The sequence below is a fragment of the Mastomys coucha genome, unplaced genomic scaffold (assembly GCF_008632895.1).
Source record: "Mastomys coucha isolate ucsf_1 unplaced genomic scaffold, UCSF_Mcou_1 pScaffold5, whole genome shotgun sequence".
NCBI classification, from domain to species: Eukaryota; Metazoa; Chordata; class Mammalia; order Rodentia; family Muridae; genus Mastomys; species Mastomys coucha.
The window spans coordinates 101,906,994-101,927,998 of NW_022196911.1; the positions used below are offsets into that span (position 1 = coordinate 101,906,994).

General features: G+C 38.7%; 1 protein-coding gene across 6 annotated transcripts in view; it reads left to right on the forward strand.

The window, feature by feature from the left end:
• Tanc2 (tetratricopeptide repeat, ankyrin repeat and coiled-coil containing 2) overlaps positions 1–21,005 on the forward strand; it is a 320,134-nt gene that overhangs the window by 135,067 nt on the left and 164,062 nt on the right. For 3 of the 6 annotated variants that reach the window (XM_031355008.1, XM_031355009.1, XM_031355011.1), the window contains exon 5: positions 13,583–13,693. The exons of the other annotated variants lie outside the window; for them this stretch is intronic. In XM_031355008.1, coding sequence (XP_031210868.1) covers positions 13,583–13,693 — 111 coding nt within the window. The remainder of the gene's footprint in view (positions 1–13,582; positions 13,694–21,005) is intronic. 6 annotated transcript variants of the gene reach the window in all.

Sequence of the window (21,005 nt, forward strand, 5' to 3'; positions counted from 1 at the left end):
AGAACCTTCACAGGGCCAAGGGCCTCTCCTCCCATTGATGACCAACTAGGCCATCCTCTGCTATACATTTGCTGCTAGAGACATGAGGCCCACCATGTGTACTCTTTGGTTGGTAGTTTAGTCCCTGGGAGCTCTGAGGGTACTAGTTAGTTGATATTGTTGTTCGTCCTAAGGAACTGCAAACCCTTCAGCTCCTAGGGTCCTTTCTCTAGCTCCTTCATTGGGGACCCTGTGCTCAGTCCAGTGGATGGCTGTGAGCCTCTACTTCTGTATTAGTCAGGTACTGTCAGAGCCTCTCAGGAGACAGCTATATTAGATTCCTGTGAGCCAGCACTTGCTGACATCCACAATAGTGTCTGGATTTGATGTTTGAATATGGGAAGGATTCCCAGGTGGAGCAGTCTCTGGGTTGTCCTTCCTTCAGTCTCTGCTCCATAGTTTGTCTCTGCAACTCCTTCCATGGGTATTTTCTTTACCCTTTTAAGAAGGAATGAAATATCCACACTTTCATCTTCCTTCTTCTTAAGTTTCTTGTGGTTTGTAGATTGTACTTTGTGTATTCCGATCTTCTGGGCTAATATCCACTTATCAGTGAGTGCATACCATATGTGTTCTTTTGTGATTGAGTTACCTCACTCAGGATGATATTCTCCAGATCCATCCATTTCCCTAAGAATTTCATAAATTCATTGTTTTTAATAGCTGAGTAGTACTCCATTCTGTAGATGTACCACATTTTCTGTATCCATTCCTCTGTTGAGGGACATCTGGGTTGCTTCCAGTTTCTGGCTATTATAAATAAGGCTGCTATGAACATAGTGGAGCATGTGTCCTTATTACATGTTGGAGCATCTTCTGGGTATATGCCCTGGAGTGGTATAGCTGGATCTGATAGTACTATGTCCAATTTCTGGAGGAACCGCCAAACTGATTTCCAGAGTGGTTGTACCAGCTTGCAATCCCATCAACAATGAAGGAGTGTTCATCTTTCTTCACAGCCTTTCCAGCATCTGCTGTCACCTGAGTTTATATTTTTTGAGACAGGGTTTCTCTGTTTAGCCCTGGCTGTCCTGGAACTCACTCTGTAGACCAGGCTGGCCTCGAACTCAGAGATCCGCCTGCCTCTGCCTCCCAAGTGCTGGGATTAAAGGCGTGCGCCACCACCGCCCGGCTGAGTTTTTTTATCCTAGCCATTCTGACTAGTATGAGGTAGAATCTCAGGATTGTTTTGAGCAACCAGTGTTTTTAACTGCTGAGTTCTCTTTCCAGTCCCATTTGTTTTTATTTTAAAGATATTGACTATGCCTATTTGTGCTATTTATTCATGAAAGAATTGGTATTCATATTCTGATAAAATAAGGTTCAGATTTTGCATCAAAAGTGTAGCTAATAGATTTATACTTATAAGTTAGATTCTTTTACACACACACATATATATATACATATATATATATATATAAAACATGTTTTCCTTATTATCTTCAATATTTTTAGCAATGGGCTAGTTTCTATCAAGACAGTAAGAGGGCCACATTCATATATTGTCTTTGTGCTGTTTAGGATTTTCTACTAGAAAAGCCACATTCATGTGGGCTAGACATGTGTGGTGTTGTCCATACATGACTTGTGCTAAGTTTAATCAAAAATGGAAGTTTGTGTATAGAAATACCATTTCTTTTTTTCATTGGATATTTTATTTATTTACATTTCAAATGTTATCCCCTTTCCCAGTTCCCCCTCCAGTAACCCCTATCCCATCCTCCTTTCCCCTGCTTCTATGAGGGTGCCCCCACCCACTCTCGCCTCCCTACCCTGCATTCCCCTACACTTCGAAACACCATTTCAATAGACAGAGTCCAAATTCCCTCTGTCAATAGAGGTTAGAATCAGATGCATGTCTGATTATGTAAATGAATTGTATCTTAAAGGAAAATTGCAGAAGCTGATCAGACATCATGGTGCAGGTTCCAGCATCTGTACCTTTGTACTGTGTAACTGTTTACAAATTATTCATAGTTAGGTTTTTTGTATTGTATTTTATAAAATGCACATAAGAGTAACTCTCTTAAGAATAACAAATCATGTACCAGGTATTTAACATTTTGTAGCATAGAGTATACCCTAAGTATTACCTGTGTTTATACCATTAGTATATGACCAAAGTTAGACAAAGAAAACTTAAATGATTATTTTATGGATGGTTTCAAATTTGCTTTGGCCTCAAACTCTGTCCTCCTGCTTCAGCCTCTTGAGTGTTGTACATGCCTCACCTATGCCTGGTTGTGGTGCCAGCTTTATGAAAACTGATTTTATTGTTCACCTCTTCAACTTTTGTTGCCCCATACTTTTACATAATGTTTCCCATACATCCAGTGAGATACATTAGTGAAAGAACAATTTATGAGACACTGTCTAAAGTTAACAATCTAAGATTGGCTTTTTAGCCTCCATTCTTTCTGCTCTTATACATCACGACTCCACTCTTCTAGATTTTCCCTCTACATCTTAAAAATGGAACAGTAAACAGAGAAGTGTATTTATTCAGTTCAAAATGCAGGAGATTTTTGAAAACTCCAGAAACTAGATCCAAGCCTAGGTAGTGCATCCTCGCTGCATGTCTCCTCTCCTCATGGTCACACTGCCAGTCCTCCATGCTGTTATGAAATGGAACACTTCTACCTAAGTCAGTCTTCCCTGGCATAGTGTTCATCTAGTTTCTCTGGCTACCTTCCTCCATGGTTTACTTTTCTAACAGAGAAAGCAATTCAAATTCTTCAGATCCTGTTTTTCTCATGAACTAATCATGTTCTTATCCTTTTTCCTGTTCTCTGCCAAGATGATACCAGGGCTTCAGAGACTGAAAAGCAGCTAGCCCTTCTACACAACCGGTAATTTCTGGCAAACATTCTGAGGTCAACGAAATGTGATTCTTGACCCAAGCTTGGAATTACTGAGTGTTCTTTGGTGTGAATTTCCTATTGTAAGACTACTAACAACTGCACATTCCAAAAACAAGCCAGAAAGTTACTGGCATTCACACTTAATCCTTAGAAATGTCTCTGTAGTCATTTCTGCCCACAGGACAGGCTAGTGTTTGCTTTAATATATTAATTTTTAAAAGTTTTAAATGATGCATAGTAGCTGGACATATCTGTAGAATACACTGCAATAGTTGACTGTTCATAGAGTGTGTAATGATCAAATTAGGGTGATTGGACTCACTCATCATTACCTAGTGTTGTAAACATTCAAACTCCTACTGCTTTGAAATACATAGTTGTAACCAATTATCCTTTTATCCTATCTGTGTGTGTGTGTGTGTGTGCATGCTTGTGTGTGAGTGTATATATATGCACACATGTGTGTGCATGTGTACTTCCTTGTGCAAGCATGTGTGGAGGCCAGACATTGATACTGGAATTATATTCTTCAATCATTTCTTCACTTTATTTTTAAAAATTGGGTCACTAACTGATCCTAGAGGTCATCATTGTGGCTAAAGTGGCTGGCAAGAGACCCAAGAATCCATCTGTCTCTGTTCCCAGAGCTAGGATTTGAGGTGTAGACTACCATGCCTAGAGTTTTTACTGTTTTTACTGAGAGTCCATACTCAACCTCTTGCTTGCAGTAAGCACTCTACCCACTAAGCCCTCTCCTTGGTCCCTCTTTTTAACTTATTTTTAGCCAATTTATTCTAGTACTGGCACAGTGCTCATGCTTATGCAAACTGTAGCAGTTTCTACCTTCACACTGAATAATTAAGGTCTTCAGATAACTTGTTTAAAGCTTTGGAGAAAAAAACAACAGTTTCCTAACAGCCAGTAAATGACAACTGCCCATCATGTACATCATTGTTGTTCAAATCTGTTTCTCTCTCTAAAATCTAGAGAAAACTATTTCTCCAAGGAATTTTTATGTAATTTTAATCAGCATATTATGAGGCACTTTTAGTTGTCAGTGCAAAAGAGCAAACAGTAGTGTGGCTGCATTCTATATGATTCTGAGTTTTGCACTGAGATTATCTGATGGTAGTACCTATTAAAAGCGTATACACTAATGAAGTTGATTGCTCATATGCAGTAATAGAACAGAGTTTATACTTTAGGTTTATAATCTCAGGATCTAACATATAACATAACATACTTTTAAATCACTGGTAACATGTTCAGCAGGGAATTTGACTTTAGCTTTCTTGTACTATAAACAGATTCCCTCCAATTCTGTACCATAGAAGACAGTTTGTACCAGTACACTTAGTACAGTATGTATTCTTCTAAACATAAGTTTTATTCATTCAATACCAGTTTTCTGTTTAGAGACAAAGAGGGCAGAAGGAATTGAGCCAGGAACTGAAAGCAGATTACTCTTTGCAGTTAGATGTCATAAGTCATCTTCACTAAGGCCAACTACTCTGACCTGCACCCTAAAGTTACTATGTGTATCTTTCCGTGTTCCTCCATTGCTTGACAACACACCACTACCACCACTGTCATCATCATTATACACTATAAAATATCTAGTGTTAAGCACATCATAATAAAAGGCATTATGATGATCTTACAAAGATTAATTCATTTAAATCTTTGTGATGACCTTGAGAAGTAGTGTCTATTTTATATGACATTACTAAGTAATGAGTCCCACATCCACATTTCAGTTTCTGTCCCAGGGATAGTCAGTGGCCTTGGGTGGTTTAATATAGCTTTCTTATCTGCTTTATGGTCTAAATAATAAATATTAATATCTTTTTAGCTATATCTACCTCTTAATTTATTTACCATTCAAATTTGATAGCTTATAATGGAGAGCGACTTTATGCCTCACATTTTTTTTCAAAGATTTATTTATTATTATACATAAGTACACTGTAGCTGTCTTCAGACGTGCCAGAATAGGGCATCAGATCTCATTACAAGTGGTTGTGAGCCACCATGAGGTTGCTACGATTTGAACTCAGGACCTTTGGAAGAGCAGTTAGTGCTCTTACCCACTGAGCCATCTCTCCAGCCCTATGCCTCACATTTTTAAGATAAGGAATTCACACTTGAAAAGTTTAGTAGTTTATTGAAGACAACACAATAATAAGTCATACAACATAAGTCTCACCACCAAGTGAATTTACTTGTTTTTTTAGAATCTGCACATTCCCTTTAAAAGTCATTTGCTTCAGGGCCAGGGAGATTGCTCAGCTGATAAAGTAAGAACCTGGTTTCAGTCTTCAGTATCTGCATAAAACTGAGTATTCCAGTACATGCCTGTAATCCCAGGCAGATAAACCTGTCTCTCATCAGATTCATTCTTGAATAATAAACAGTAAATGCAAGTTGAAGCATCATAAGAGGCTCTTCCCACTGTGATAATTTAACCATTTTTAGACTGGCCTTCCCACAGGAAACAACTGTTTTTGGAGACTGCACAGATGTCAGCATGGCTATGCAATCACTGAGTGAAAGGATAGGGCAGGGGTCAAGAACGAAGCGAACCTTGGATTCTTGCCTGAATATACTCTATGGGGAATCTAAGAATGACAGTCCTGCTGAGCTGAGGAAACAAAGACCAGAGAAGAGTGTCACAGAATAATGCATCAAAGCTCTGAAATAATAGTGGAAAGTATACTGCACAGAGAAGTAGCATTAAAGCTGGGCATGTTGGCATGCACTGTAATCCCAGCACTTAGAAGGCTGAGGTGAGAGAATTACAAGTTTCAGGCCAGACTGGGTTGCGTAGTAATAACTTGAAGAAAAAAGGGAGCTTTGTGCTAACCATCTATATCAAGCGGAAAATGTATTTTGTTGTATTAAGTCGCCATGGTGATGAGACGATCTTGTTACTTCCTTCCTTACCTACCCAGCCAAGACAAGGAGAAACATGATTGTACTATAACTGTGTTCATAGGTCTTCGAACTAGAGGGATACTTATATAAATACAAAGGACAAAAGTGAGCTTGACAGACTTCAGTCTTTCTCAGATAATCTGAATATACATTTCATCAACATGAAACATTGCTACTTACATGTGATCTGATGTTAGCTCTTGTTCCTCCTGGGCTTTGAAAGAACTGCTTCGATTCATATACTTCCATTCCTATCCCTAGCTCTTTGTCACTTTATTCTTCTTTCTATCCTCTGAAATTAAACATTTCTTATCTGTCTTTTCTCTCTCTCTCTCTCTCTCTCTCTCTCTCTCTCTCTCTCTTTGTTATAGGAAGCATGCTTTTCAGATTTTCTTTCTATGTGAGATTTGGTGAGTGACCATAATAAAGTTTTTTCACACATTTTCAGCCATTTCTTATATTTTTGGTTGTGAGCCTAGCCTTTAACGGCTGAGCCATTTTTCCAGCCCATTTTCAGCCATTTCTAATCCTAGCATATTTTAGAAACTGAATTTGAGAGCCTACTAATCAATCTAAAGCTTTCAATTAATGACCTAATGATTTACTTTCAATAATGACCTAATGATTTACTTTCAACTTAACATAGTAACTTTAGCTTTTCTGTGTTAACACATGTAAAACACATTCAATCTCTGCTTTTTGCCCTTACTTTTGACTTCTTACTATGTGCCATCAGTGGAAATAAAAGCTATTGAAGATATGTAGAACTGGGTTGGCCTTCCTTCGAGATGGCAAGGAAAATTATCAGAGAGCACTACTCAGATTAAACAAATGACTACCTTGCTCAAATGACTTAAGTTTGCCTGTGTGAGAAATTGTTAAACTTGCTAATTTATATCTCCCATTTATACCTGATATTTCCTAATTTTCTTACCTAGATACCAATCATGACTCTATATGTTATTCTTACTATCTAAAAATATTTCATCAGTTGTATCTTTCATATTAAGTACCAAATTCTGTTGCTATTGTTTCTAGCATCATGAATGTAACTAGGAGTTTGTACATATTAGACAGTCACTGTACCACTCTGTCAAATATACATACCTAGATTTCTAGTCATTATTGGGGATTAGGATACCAGTTTAATTACAGTTGCCAATAAATGTTTTGTTCTCAATCATCTCAAAGTTTTATTGCTGTGAAGAGAAACTATGACCAAGGCAACTCCTATAAAGGAAAACATTGAATTGGGGCTGAGTTACAGCTCAGGGGTTTAGTCTGTTATCGTGGTGGGAAGCATGGCAGTGTGCAGGCAGACATGGTGATGAAGAAATAGCTGAGCATTCTGCATCTGGATTGGCAGGCAGCAAGAAGAGAAAGTGAACCACGAGCATGGTTTGAGCTTTTAAAGCCTCAAAGCCTTCTGAAAGTGCTAGACTGTTGAAGACTATGGGGACTTTTGAAGCTGGACTGAGTGCATTTTGCAGCATGAAATGGCCTATTGATACCCTGAGTAGACTGTTGTGGTTTGAACATGAAGTGTACCTCTTAGGTTCACATGCTTTAATCCTTGGTTCCTAGCTGGTGATGTTTGAGAAGGATGTGGAGGAAGTGGTCTTTGAGGCCAAATCTTGAGGCTCCATAGCCTAGCTTTGTTCACTGTCTGCTTTCTTTTTTCTTTTTTAATAATTGTTTTATTTATTTACATTCCAAATGTTGCCCTTCTTCTTGGTTCCCCCTCCAACAATTCTTTACACCATGCCCTCTCCCTCCCCTTTGCCTCTGAGATGGTGCATTCCCGCAACCCCAACACACACACACACACACACACACACACACACACACACACACACACACACACACACCCTCCCTCCCTCCCTCTCTCCCTCATGCCCCTTCTCTGGGGCACCAAGTCTCTACAGGATTAGGCACATCCTCTCCCACTGAGGCCAGACAAAACAGCAGTCTAACACTGTTCAAAAGTCAGAAGTCTACATCTCATCTGAAAAATAAAGACATTTCTTTCCTGTTAGCTCCTATATAATCAAAAGCATAGTAGATACTACCAACATACAGTGACACAAGGTATATAATTCCATTCCAAGAGGGAATATTGGGGCATAACAAAGAAATTTTGAAACAAATCCAGCAAATAAACACCAAATCCTGACATGTCACATCTGGCATCTAGGACTTGCTTTGGGATAATCTAGAGTATAAAAACTTTAAGTAGCCCTAGACCTCCACACTGCCACCTGAAGCACACACCACCGCTCTTGAGTTGGCTCCATTCCACATCTGTGACTATTTTGGGCAGATGTCCCGTGGTCCTAGTACCACTAATATCCCGAGGTCTTCATTAAAACTTAGGATTCACTTTCACAGATTTACTCAAGTCTCCCAGAGCCTCCTTACAGGGATGCTCATCCTGCCACACATTTGCTAGGTGGTGTTGTTGGAATTCGAAATGTTCCCATAGGCATATGTGTCTATATAGGCACTTGGTCCATAGAGGGTGGCACACAAGATGGTCATAAAGACTTTATGAGATGGATATTCACTGGAGGAAGGAGTTTTACAAGGACACACTATCCCAAGCTTTTCCACAAAGATTCTAAGGAGCTTATGTGGCAAACACTTTGCCAACTAAGCCAACACTCTAGCTCCTAATATTCTTAAGCCAACACTCTAGCTCCTAATATTCTTTTCTTTAAAATAAAATTTTTATGTGTGTGAGTGTTTGTTAACATGGATGTATATGTACCATGTTTGTGCCTTATGTTCTCAGAGGCTATGGAAAGGACACTGGATACTTTGAAACAGAAGTTACAGATGGTTGTGAGCTGCCATTTGGGTTCTAGGAACCAAACCTTGGTCTTCTGCAGGAACAGCTAGTGCTCTTAAGCATTGATTCATCTCTCCAATCCTTTTTAAAATATGACTTGTTAGATGACTCCATGTATAAAAGTGTGCTGCTCTTCCGAAAACGTTAGTTCCATTCTTAGTACGCATGTTGGGCTACTCATAACTGCCTATGAGTCCAGCTGGCCTCTAAGCCCCTCCCCCACAGAAAGAGAGGGGGGGAGGTAAGGAGGGAGAGAGAGAGGCAGGAAGGGAGGGAGGGGACAACAGAGAATGAATGCAGTTACACAGATGTATAAAAAGAAATAAAAACTTAATATAAGAAAGAATTTTTTCCAATCAAACTGGAAAAATCAGTAACTAGAAGATCATCTAGAACATTCTAGATAGATTTATAAAGTTTCAAGAAACTCTAAAGCTAAACTATTCCCCTTGGCTAAAAATAAGGATTAGTTCATATTAGTGTTTCATTAAAATGTTCTCCTTGACATGGAAGGATCGATACATAATTAAAAAGAGAATTACTTTATAGGTATTTCATTAGTTATGATAGATCAGATACCATAACAGTCTTAAAAATATTTATGACTTCATGCAACAATGTTTGTTTCTAGTTCATCCAGCAAGCTTGGGCAGCTCAGTTAGTCATCTTGCTCCACCGTCTCAATATGAGATTTGTTTCATGATGATTTTGCATAAGGAAGAGGCAGATGGTAGACTTAGCAGAGGCTGTGTTGTCTATTGGCTGCAGTAGTCACATAGTCCTACCTAATTTGCACAAGATCTGGAAGTCCTACTTGCTCTCCTGCTTAGGACTGAATGGAGACTGGATGTTGGTAAGCACCAGTGGTGTCTACCATGCTGTATACTTCTATAAGATTCACATCCTTTCTAGACTAGTTAAAATTTTCATAATTCAAAGAGAGTCCCATAATACATGGGGAGCAATGTTATGAATGAATAATATTTGAAATGAAAATACCTGTAGATTCTGTTTTCTACCATTTAATTACTGTGGTCCTTCATAAGTCTTGTGATTCTGACTTCAAGAACAGTGTGTTCTTCATAAAAAAGTTTTATGAAAGTCGAGTGGATTTAGGTAAGTGTAGATAATGTATAAAGTAGTTATCTAAGTCTTAGTTGTCATGTATTGTTGTTGCCTAGCTTTTTTGAAAGCTGCTCAATATCTGCAATTAAAATTAGGCTCTAAAAGACTTTTTCTATCACTAAGAGAGAGACTATGTGTGAGTCCCAAACAGAGTGAATTCCTTCCTGCTGGCATTTGGTTTGTATGTTGACTTGTCATGCTGAATATTTCCATGAGATTCATATCCTTTCTGGACTAATTAAGAAAATTTCATAATTCAAAGCAAGTCTCGTAATATTGGGAGCAAAATTATGAATGAAATAATATTTGAAATAAAAATACCCATAGGGCTAAAACCCGTGGCTTCTTGCTTATTAGGGAAGTACTCTACCACTATTCCACACACTTCTCTTGATCTTCCTGAAGATCAATTTACAGCTCAAACAGTTTGTCTACCACTGAAATATTCTTTTATTTTCATATTTGAAACAGAGTTTCATAAAGCTCAGGCTAACCCTCAGATCACTGTATAGGCAAGGATGGCCTGAAATTCCTAATCTTGCTTCTATCTTCTAATTGCTGGGATTATAGCTGTATACTACCATGCCTGATTCATTTCTGTAAGAAAAGTGTCATCAATAGGTGTAATGGTGAAAAACAATTCCAGGGTCCAGGGCTATAGCTCAGTGATAACAGTGTTCTCTATGTTTGATCCACAGTCTCAAAACCTAACCACAAAAATGTTACAAAGGAGTAGAAAACTGTTTTACTTGGCAAAACTTTTAAGTTGCAGAGTGTGGTACCGACATGCATTTCCTATGCATCATCATTTAGCTACATGTACTTCTGTTTTTCTCAGTCAGATGTTTCTGGCCCAACTTCTTCCTTAGTTTTCTGAAAATGTCTTAAAGGTGTGTTGTTCTTACCTTGTACTCATTCAATTAATATAATTGTGACAATTCATCCAGGATGTAGGTACTGTTGTAAACTCAAAATAACTGAGGAACAACCTGTGCTCAGGGTTTTAGCACTAGGAAAAGCAGAGGATGAAAATCCTTCAGCGTCTGCCTCTTCGCACTGTTCCTCTACTGTGTTATTCTTCCTCTACATGCTGAAATCTTGCTTATTTTCCATATTTGGAGCCTTCACTGTTCCATGTCTCAGTAAATTATATTGTGAGCTGTCATCATATCTAAGTGCCTATTAAATATTTTTTATGATTAGAATTTGTTGAGACTTATCAGTTCTATGACTGAGAAAAGCAAAGCTTTGTAAATAACATGTTTCTTACTAGTAAATTCCAGAAATAAGACTTAGATCTTTGAAGTGATTATGTCCCTTAAATCCATAAGCACTTTCTTTAGCCTACACCTTCAAAATTAGATTTTTTTAATAGCATAAGAATCAACTTTCCCATGTCAATTTAAATACTTCTCAGAGAAACAGTCATTGCTTACATCACAACAAAGTACTTGATTTGAGTTTTTTACTGTTACTCATCCAGGCCAATCATTACTTTCATAGAGTATTTAGTTTTGATCTGGTAAACACTTTTGGTGTCCAGTCTTCTTACCTTTAGAATCATGTTAGGGAGCATTTTTTCTTGTAAAGGAATTTATGTAAATATAGGACTTTCAAGAAAAGTAACATATGTCTGACTTGTCCTTTTAACCTGGTGGTGCTATGACTGTTGGGCTGTGATGGTACTTACTAAGTTTCACTGACTTACAGATAACGTTAGCTATTAATTACTTGGATGTGATCATCATTATTATCTTACAAAATAATTAAGCCAGATATAGCAGCACATACCTGCCATCCCAGAGCAGGAGTATCACTGCAAATCTGAAGTCATCCTAATCTATGTGGCAGGTTCTAAGCCTGCTAGGACTACAGAATAAGACCCTGACTCAAACTCACTCAATAATTTAGGCCATTATTAGATAAATGAACTAGTGACAAGGTATATAGTAGGATTAATTAAATATGTACTGAGTGAAGGTACAGATAAAAACAGATGAAGTATCCATTATGAGCTTTAATGATAATGTTTTGGTTTTTTTGTTTGTTTGTTTGTTTTTTTCGAGACAGGGTTTCTCTGTGTAGCCTTGGCTGTCATGAAACTCACTCTATAGCCCAGGCTGGCCTCGAACTCAGAAATCCGCCTGCCTCTGCCTCCCAAGTGCTGGGATTAAAGGTGTGCACTACCACCGCCTGGCAATGATAATGTCAGTCTTAATTAAGTCCCTGAAAAGGAACACAAGTCAGAATGGCATGATAACTCTGCTTGCTGGAATACTATATATATATTCTAGAAATAGCTTTTTCTTCTCTTCCATAATTAGTGAAAATTCTGGTTTGTTCTGGTGTCCACACTGCCTTTGTAGTCTTCAGGTATTGGCGTTTTCTGTATTCCCTAGGACCCTTGACTCCATCTCATAACGCTCAAACATGCTTCCGTCTCCCTTAAGTTCTCCTACTGGCCTCCATTTCTTTCCTACATCTCTGCCCTTTTGCTGGTTCCTGTTCATTACTCAAGAACTGTATCATTAAAAATATTCCTAAAATTTTTATACATATAAAGAAAGTCCCTTGATCAGGGACCAATGCTGTCTTTGTCAGAACTCAGAAGGTGTGGTAATTATTCTAAAGCTAGGACTGGATTACTGTCAGCCTAGAGGGGGACTGAAGAGTTTGAGCAATTAAATTATCAGGGCTGAAGAGATGGCTCAGCACTGAAAAGAGTTTATTCTACAGTCATGAGAACTAGACATGCCTTAGAGTTTATTATAATTCAGTTTGAAAAATGTCAAAGTAATCAATCTAATTTTAACTTTTAAGATATTTAATTGTTTTTTTTTTTAAAAAAGATGCTTAACTGAGTATTTGAATGTAAGTCAATAATGCACCTTAACCCATACACACCCCATTTATATGCCCAGTTAAGCAAAGTGGTGCACACCTAAAATCTAAGCATTTGGGATTTTCAAGGCAAGGACGAGTTATATAGTATGATACTTATTTTGAATATGACTTTCCATTAAGTACAAATATCAAGTTTATGGATATATTACTATAACATTGAATAATTTTATGGTATGGAGTGTCACTATTGTATAGGTCTCATGATTAGGTTTGTAACTAGGACATATCTTTTTAGCATTAGTGTTAACTTGTCATGGCCTACTTTATTTTAGTATCCTAGCATTGTTGACTTCTTACACTAATGGCTGAACAGCAAAATGATTGATTTCCTATTAAACTAATCAATATTTTAATCACACTTTCTGTATTTATCATGAGTAGTTTTTTTTTTCTGGATAAAGAAAACTTTATTACAGCTCTTGTAATTAAACCTTAAAACTTTCTTCAGTACTTTCTTTAGTTAGTACTTGTATTTGAAGGCACAGAAAGCCAAGACAAGAAAGTCCTTTCTTAATAGAGAGAGGAAGTAACCAGAGGTGGTAGACAATTACAATTTGTGCTCAAAGTGTTGGATATTAAACTTGAGCTTATCCCATTTCCAATGACTTTTAAACAAGACCCATCTCCTGTGTAAGGAATGCAGTTAATTTTTTTTTTCTGGCACAAAAAAATAGGGTAACCTGATCTGAGTCTGACAGAGTGTGTCGTTCATTTAAGTGCTTCCATCTGTTGCCTGCTGTTCCCCTTACTCATGACCCCTCTGTGTTTCTCTCTTTCTCCTTCCCTTTCCCTCTGTACCTCTTTCCTTTTTCTCACCCCTCTTCTGCTTTCCTCTCTCTTTCCTTCTTTCTCTCTTTCTTTTTGTCCTTAGCCCCTCTGAGGAAGGCAAAGTTTGTTGAGAGCCCACGAATTCCAGAGTCCGAGCTTGGCTCCCCAACCCTCACTTCAGCTCAGAAACTGGACGTGGATGCATACTGCCCTGGTAAGCACGCATGCAGCGTCTGCTGTGAAAGGGGAGGATTGCACCAGGCCACCCGGCAGAGCAGCCTTGCATGTATACTACTCATAAAAACACATTAATATCTATGCTCTTAAGAGAGCATAGGTTTTACGGTACATGTTGTTTAGTTACTGATGAGAATATTGCAGTTTCAAAGATAAATTTCAAGGTAATTTTGGTAGATGAAGTTTTCAGCATTACTTTTGTGATTTGAAATAATTAAAGACATGTTATAGTGGCCCTGTGTAGACAGGAACATCAAAGATATGTGTACGAATGCTCGTTCAGTACTGGACCTTTTGAGTATAGCTTGTGCCTAATTGTTGTTGGAATTCTGGATAGTTGTAGAAAATACTTTGGGTATTAGAAATATTAAACTTGAGTTAGATACTGAGCTTGACTCTTCTTGAACACTTTTACAGATAGCCTCTTCTTGTGAATGGCCTGTAAACACATGTGGACTTCACTAAATCCTTCTTGTGTGGGAGCCAAACTGAGACAGGCTCATTATCAGTGCTTAGATTCTTTCAGACTTCAGAGAGTTGCCTGGCAACCTCCTTTCCACTCTTCCCCAGAGTGAGTCCATAGAATTGTGTCTGAAACATTTGTAGCTCTAGTTGAAAATACAGTTCAGAACAGTAGTAAAGAACCTTGAGATACTTGGTTTTAGGTCTTTTGTTTATTCTTGCTCATTAAAAATGATGTTAAACTACCTGTGGAAAAACAGTAACAATACTACATATTTTACTTGGAGTGAACAAGACAGAGTGATTCCTACTTCTAAATTTCTACTTCTGAAAATGTAACATTTTCAGATCTGAAATGTCAGGGTTATATCTCTCTGCAGCCAGATAGGACACATTTATGTAACTCAAAACAGTAAATTAAAACTTGAGCCACATCCTGATAAATAAAATATAATTGACCTTATGAATCCATTTTGAATATTAAAAGACCGTGAGGGTTTTATTCTCAGATTTATCTTTCATTATATTTCATTATATTTCATTATATTTCAGTAATAGCTTATATTATATACAGGCTTCCCCTTTTCCCAAAGCAACAAAGCTTTTCTGGCAGCATTGCATACGTTCTCCATCCTGTCATAGCAGATACAATATTGTACTTTGCATTCATTTGTCAGTTCAGTGTTATAAAATAAATGCTGAATCTTTTACTTTTTTTCCTAAGTGCCCCTTCTTAACACTCAGTAACCTCTCTTTTCTTTCCCTCTCCTTACCTTCTTTTTACCCTTTCCCTCCTCCTTTTTGCTCTACTCCTTTGAATGTAGGCTCTAACACAGGACTCATACAAGCTACCCAAACCCTCCAACACTGAACTATGCTTCCAGCCCGAATGAGGCTTTTCCTTTTCTAGATTCACAAGTCAGAATGACTGTCAGCAGCCTAGTCTCCTTAGCACCATATCATATCACTGATCTAATGTAGCTGTTTGTCTGGTTATGAAGCAAAGTAGTTTTGACTTGGGAATGTCTGTGCTAAATCACTCTGGGCAGTCTTAGTAATGTGATTATTTATGCATATTTTCCACAAATATGAATTCTTTGTTAGTAGAACCAGACTTCAGTTAAGGGTTTTAGAGCACTAGGAAGAATCAAAACACAATGCCAGAATGCTTATTACCATCCTTTGTAGGCTTCACTTTTAAAATCTGAAATCGATTTATAGCATAGACACGTGGTACTGATTTGTTCTGTTATAATAATGCTTTTAGATCTTCTAAAAATAAGTTTCTATTAAGAGTGTAATCTGAGATTGAAGATAGTATTATCTCTAGGTAGTATCAAAAATAAGCAATAAACAATGAATTAAGGAGTGGAGTACATATTGAACAAACAGAAGGCTGCCCCAGAGTACAATGCTTTGTCATGCCCACTCAATTGATTGGAAGGTTCCAGAGGTGACCTCAGATCTGAGATCTCTCTGCCCTTCTGCCCTTTTGTTTTCCCCTGTCTTTCTTCCCTGAAGCAACATGGGGACAAGCTTTCTCTGAAGTTGCATTATCTGCCTAAAGATAGATTATCCAATTAAAGGAACTCAAGTTTTAGTAGTCCTCTCCCAGGGAACCTCACTAACCAGGAAAAGTGACTGTGTCATAGGAAAAGACAATAAAGGTTGGTCCCATGCCTAGACAGACTCTGTCACAGGCTTCCATTTATTCTACTGAAAGAACATTTATCTTAAAAATAAATAAATAAATAAAAATCATTTACTGTCCTAAATTGCCAGCATCATTTCTCCTCTCTCTGTGAAGAGGGTCTGTAAGCATAGTGATATCTCAGGGTATTTGGTACTTGTTTTTGCTCCTAGCATATATGTAGTACATTTGCCTGGCTTTTCTCTTATTAGCATGTCTTCTGTTGGCCTGTTTCATAGGCTCAGTTAACAGAATGAAGATAAAGGGTTTTTTTTTCTATTTCTACAAAACTCATAACAAATCCTTGGGTTTTATAATTTTTAATGTATAATCTGCTAACAGAAAAAGGAATACATGCAGTTTTATACTCATATTAATAATACAGTTAGCCGGGCGGTGGTGGCGCACGCCTTTAATCCCAGTACTTGGGAGGCAGAGGCAGGCGAATTTCTGAATTCAAGGCCAGCCTGGTCTACAGAGTGAGCTCCAGGACAGCCAGGGCTATACAGAGGAACCCTGTCTCGAAAAATCAAAAAAAAAAAATAATAATAATAATACAGTTAAGGCTGGTGTTCTTGTCTAATTGTTTTACCTGTCAATTACAAATTTAGGGAACTATGTCTCATGGAAGCAACAGTTGAAACTAACTAAAGGTTAGAGCACTTTTCTTATATCCTGACAGATTTCAGAATTATCAGACCTTGCCCAAATGCAGATTTCTTGGGTCCACCCCTATAATTTCTGATTCAGTGGGTCTGGGGTAGATTGAATTTCTTAACAAATTCTTAAGAATCAATGCCAAAGCTGTTGGTAGATGTGTCATACTTTAAGAACCAGTTGGTGTAAAGTCTATTGTAGACTGCTTTCAAATGGTACAGTAAACAGTGCTGAAAGTCTGTAGGGTATATTGTATTACTCTTGACCTATTTGGAATAATTGGCAGTGTTTCTCTACATTTTAAGCCAGAGGAATAGATACTTTGTGTCTGTAATAAGGACATACATACTTTTTCCATCTGTACCTGACATCTCTATAATTGTGTATTTTTTTTTTGTATTGTTCTATATGTGAAAGGAAATTTTGAATCAAGCTTAAGCCACAGACTAAGTCATCAATGCTTAGTCTACAGTCTAAGGTCTAAAGTTAACTTTATAAAGTTACTTTATGATGTAACTGTTGATCCAGAATATCTGTCTAATAACAAAATGCTTCAGTCTAGATAGCCTGAGAGTCTTGAGTATCTAAGTTTTACAATTTCTCAAATTAAATGTGTCATGCACAAAACATAGGAATATGTAAGTAAATAGTATACTTTGGTTCTGCCTCTGCAGCCATGGACATAGTTTATAGCATTCCTGTAACTAAATTACCAGAATGAAGAATGCTCAGAAAACTGTGCTAGATAATTGCTTCATAGTGGGCAAACTAAGACCTAGGGAGTGTGAGTGATTTGCATAGTGTCTATAGCAGGATTTATTGCTTAGTTCTTGAAGTAGACATCATATAGTCCAGAAACACATTGCCCTCTAACCCAGTTATATGCATCCTGTAAGCATACTGTATTACTCATACATTAAGAAGTAGAATTAGTTTTGTTTCATTCATTCATTCATTCACTCACTCACTTTACATCCTACTCACTGATGCCCTCCCAGTCAATCCCTCTTTCAATCCTTCCCCCATTCCCTTTTTTCTCCTCTGAGAGAGTGATATTCCCCCTGAGTATCCCCCCACCTTGGCACTTCAAGTCTCTGTGAGGCTAGGTGCATCCTCTCTCAATGAGGCCAGACAAGGGAGCCTAACTAGAACATATCCCATGGACAGACATCAGTTTTTTGGGCTAGTCCCTTGCTCCAGTTGTTCAGGACCCACATGAAGACCAAGCTGCACATCTGCTGCATATATGTGGGGAGGCCTAGGGTCCAGCCCATGGGGGGTTGGGGGGGTCCAGCCCACTCTTTGGTTGGTGGTTCAGTCTCTGAGAGCCTGAATGGTCCAGGTTAGTTGACTCTTGGTCTTCCTGTAGAGTTCCTATCCCCTTTGGGGCCTGCAACCCTTCCCTCTATTCTTCCATAAGAGTACCCAAGTACTATCCACTGTTTGGCTGAGTGTCCGCATCTGTCTAAATCAGCTGCTGGATGGAGCCTTTCAGAGGACAGCCATGCTAGAATCTTGTCTGCAAGGATAACAGAGTATTATTAATAGTGTCAGGGAGCCAAGCGGTGGTGGCGCACGCCTTTAATCCCAGCACTTGGGAGGCAGGGGCAGGCGGATTTCTGAGTTCAAGGCCAGCCTGGTCTACAGAGTGAGTTCCAGGACAGCCAGGGCTACACAGAGAAACCCTGTCTCGAAAAAAAAAAAATAGTGTCAGGGATTAGTGCTTGCCCATGGGATGGGTCTCAGGTTGGGCTGGCCATTACCTCAGTCTCTGTTCCATCCCCCATCCTTGCATTTCTTGTAGATAGGATAAATTTTGGGTCAAAAGTTTTGTGGGTAGGTCAGTGTCCCTATCGCTCCATTGGGGCTCCTGCCTAGCTACAGGAGGTGGACTCTTTAGGTTGCACATCCCCAATGCTGTGAATCATAGCTAAGGTCACTCCCATTGATTCTTGGTTGCCTCCCTTATCCAGGTCTCTGTCACATCCTGGAGACACCCCCATCAGTTGCAGATTTTCATTCATTCTCATGGTCATCTGTCCATGTTCCCTGACCCTGCACACACCTGATTCTGAACCCCCCTCCATTCCCATCCCCATACCCTCTCCCATCCAGTTCCTTCCCTCTATCTGCCTCTTATGTCTATTTTATTCCTCCTTCTAAGTGAAATTCAAGCATCCTCGCTTGGGCCTTCCTTCTTGTTTAGCTTCATTGGTTCTGTGGAGTGTAACATGTAATATGTACGTGGAATATATCCTGTCTTTTATGGCTAATATCCACCTATAAGTGAGTACATACCATACATGTCCTTTTGGGATTGGGTTACCTCCCTCAGGATGATATTCAAGGCCTTCCATTTGCCTGCAAAATTCATGATATCTTTGTTTTTAATAGCTGAATAGTATTCCAAGTGAAACTCTGGCTGTCCTAGAACTCACTTGTAGATCAGACTGGCCTTGGATTTAGATCTGCCAGCCTCTGCCTCCAAAGTGCTGGGATTAAAGGCGTGGACCACTCCCTACTGGTTTGAGATTTTTATTTTAATATGTGACAAAGTTGAAATTTATTTTTCGGCAACAGGGTAACCAACATATGTCAATCACTTCAATAGAACAATTCTCCAAGTAAGAATTATTGCTATTCTGTATCTCTGGTTTTTCAGCAAGTCACAGCCTTTTTCTAAGTCTCAGGGTTTTTTTTTTTCATCCATAAAAATGGGGTCTGGTTGGTTGATATTGTCATTCTTCCTATGGGGTTGCAAACCCCTACAGCTCCTTCAGTCCCTTCCCTAACTCCTCTTTTGGGGACCCTATACTCAGTCCAATGTTTGGCTGGGTGCATCCACATCTGTATTGGTCAAGCTCTGGCAGAGCATCTCAGGGGACAGCTATACCAGGCTCCTGTCAGCAAGCTCTTGTTGGCATCAGCAATTGTGTCTGGGTTTGGTATCTGCAGATGGGATGAATCCTAGGTGGAGCAGTCTCTGGGTGGCCTTTTCTTTAGACTCTGCTCTACTCTTTATCCCTGAATTTCCTTTTGACAGAAGGAATTGTGGATTATTATTTTTGAGGTGGGTGGGTGGCCCCATCCCTCAACCGGGGCCGTACCTATGCACTGTATACAGTCTCTACAGGTTCTAGCTTGCCTTTGTTGAGTATTTTGGCTAATGTCCTCTCTATTGGGTCCTGGGAACCTCTTGGGTCCCTTGCATCTGGGAGTTTCTAGAGGCTACCCCCAGAATAAAGCTCCCAGGGATTAAACAACCAACCACAGAGTACACATGGGGGGTGGGGAAAGCCCATGGCTCCAGTTGGTTGTGTAGCAGAGGACTGCCTTATCTGGCATCAGTGGGAGGGGAACCCCTTGGTCCTGTGGAAGCTTGATGTCCCAGCGTAGGGGGATGCTAGGGAGCTGAGGTGGGAGTGGGTGGGTGGGTTGGGGAGCATCCTCATGGAGGTGGGGGATGGGGAGAGGAAATAGGGGAGTTGTGGAGGGGAAACTAGGAAGGGGGATAACATTTGAAATGTAAATAAATAAAATAATAAATAAAAAATAAATAAATGAACCACAAAAAATAGAGATAATAGTTTTAAAACTGATCAATATGCACAAAGCATTTACCAGAAGGGTCGGCTCACTTTGAAGGCTCTGAAATGTTAGTTAACATATTGTAATGATAACTCTGAAATGTGGTAGATAACTTCTAAGTATTTTCTAAATAATCAGAAATATTTAAGGTTTGGGAGTCAAACAGGTTACAGTCATTTTTAGTTAAACAAGTATCAGAGTATTTTAATTCTAATTTCTCCTTCACTAGTCACAGGCTCAAGAGCATGTTGAGTAATGTGTCAGTGTCTCAGTTTCCTGTCACAGCAACATTAGCTATAATATGGCATTTCTGTAATTTTTAAAAAGTATGTATTTATATAAATAGATGAGTATATTGAAGAATATCTAGGAGAAAACACCAAACTATAATATTGCTAGCCCATGAGGAAGATGAGATTATTCAGAATGGTATAATTGGTGAGATGGTGCTAAAGCTAGCAGATCTTAAATCTGGCTGAGGATTACATGGCATTTTAATGTCCTGTTCTTGGGTTACATGTATTAGTGAGTAAGAACTCAGGTTTTAGAGTTAGACCTGGATTTAACATGTTTTTCTTTTTGGAACACAAATCCTGGGAATTAAACCAAAGGCTATGCTGAGCTAAGTCCCCAACTCTGATCTGGGTTTAATTTCTGACTCTTCTACCTGCTAGTTGTGTAGTATTCTAATGTTCACATGTACCCCCCAATTAATCAATCAATAAATAAATGTTCTAAAAAGTCTGAGTATACTCCTATAATTCCTGCTCTCAGGAGGCAGAGGCAAGAGTATTACAAGTTTGAAACTCATCTGGGTCATATTGTATGTGCATTTGGGGTTAGCCTGGCTTACATACTAAGATGTGCCTCAAAAACAAGTTATTTGTAAAAT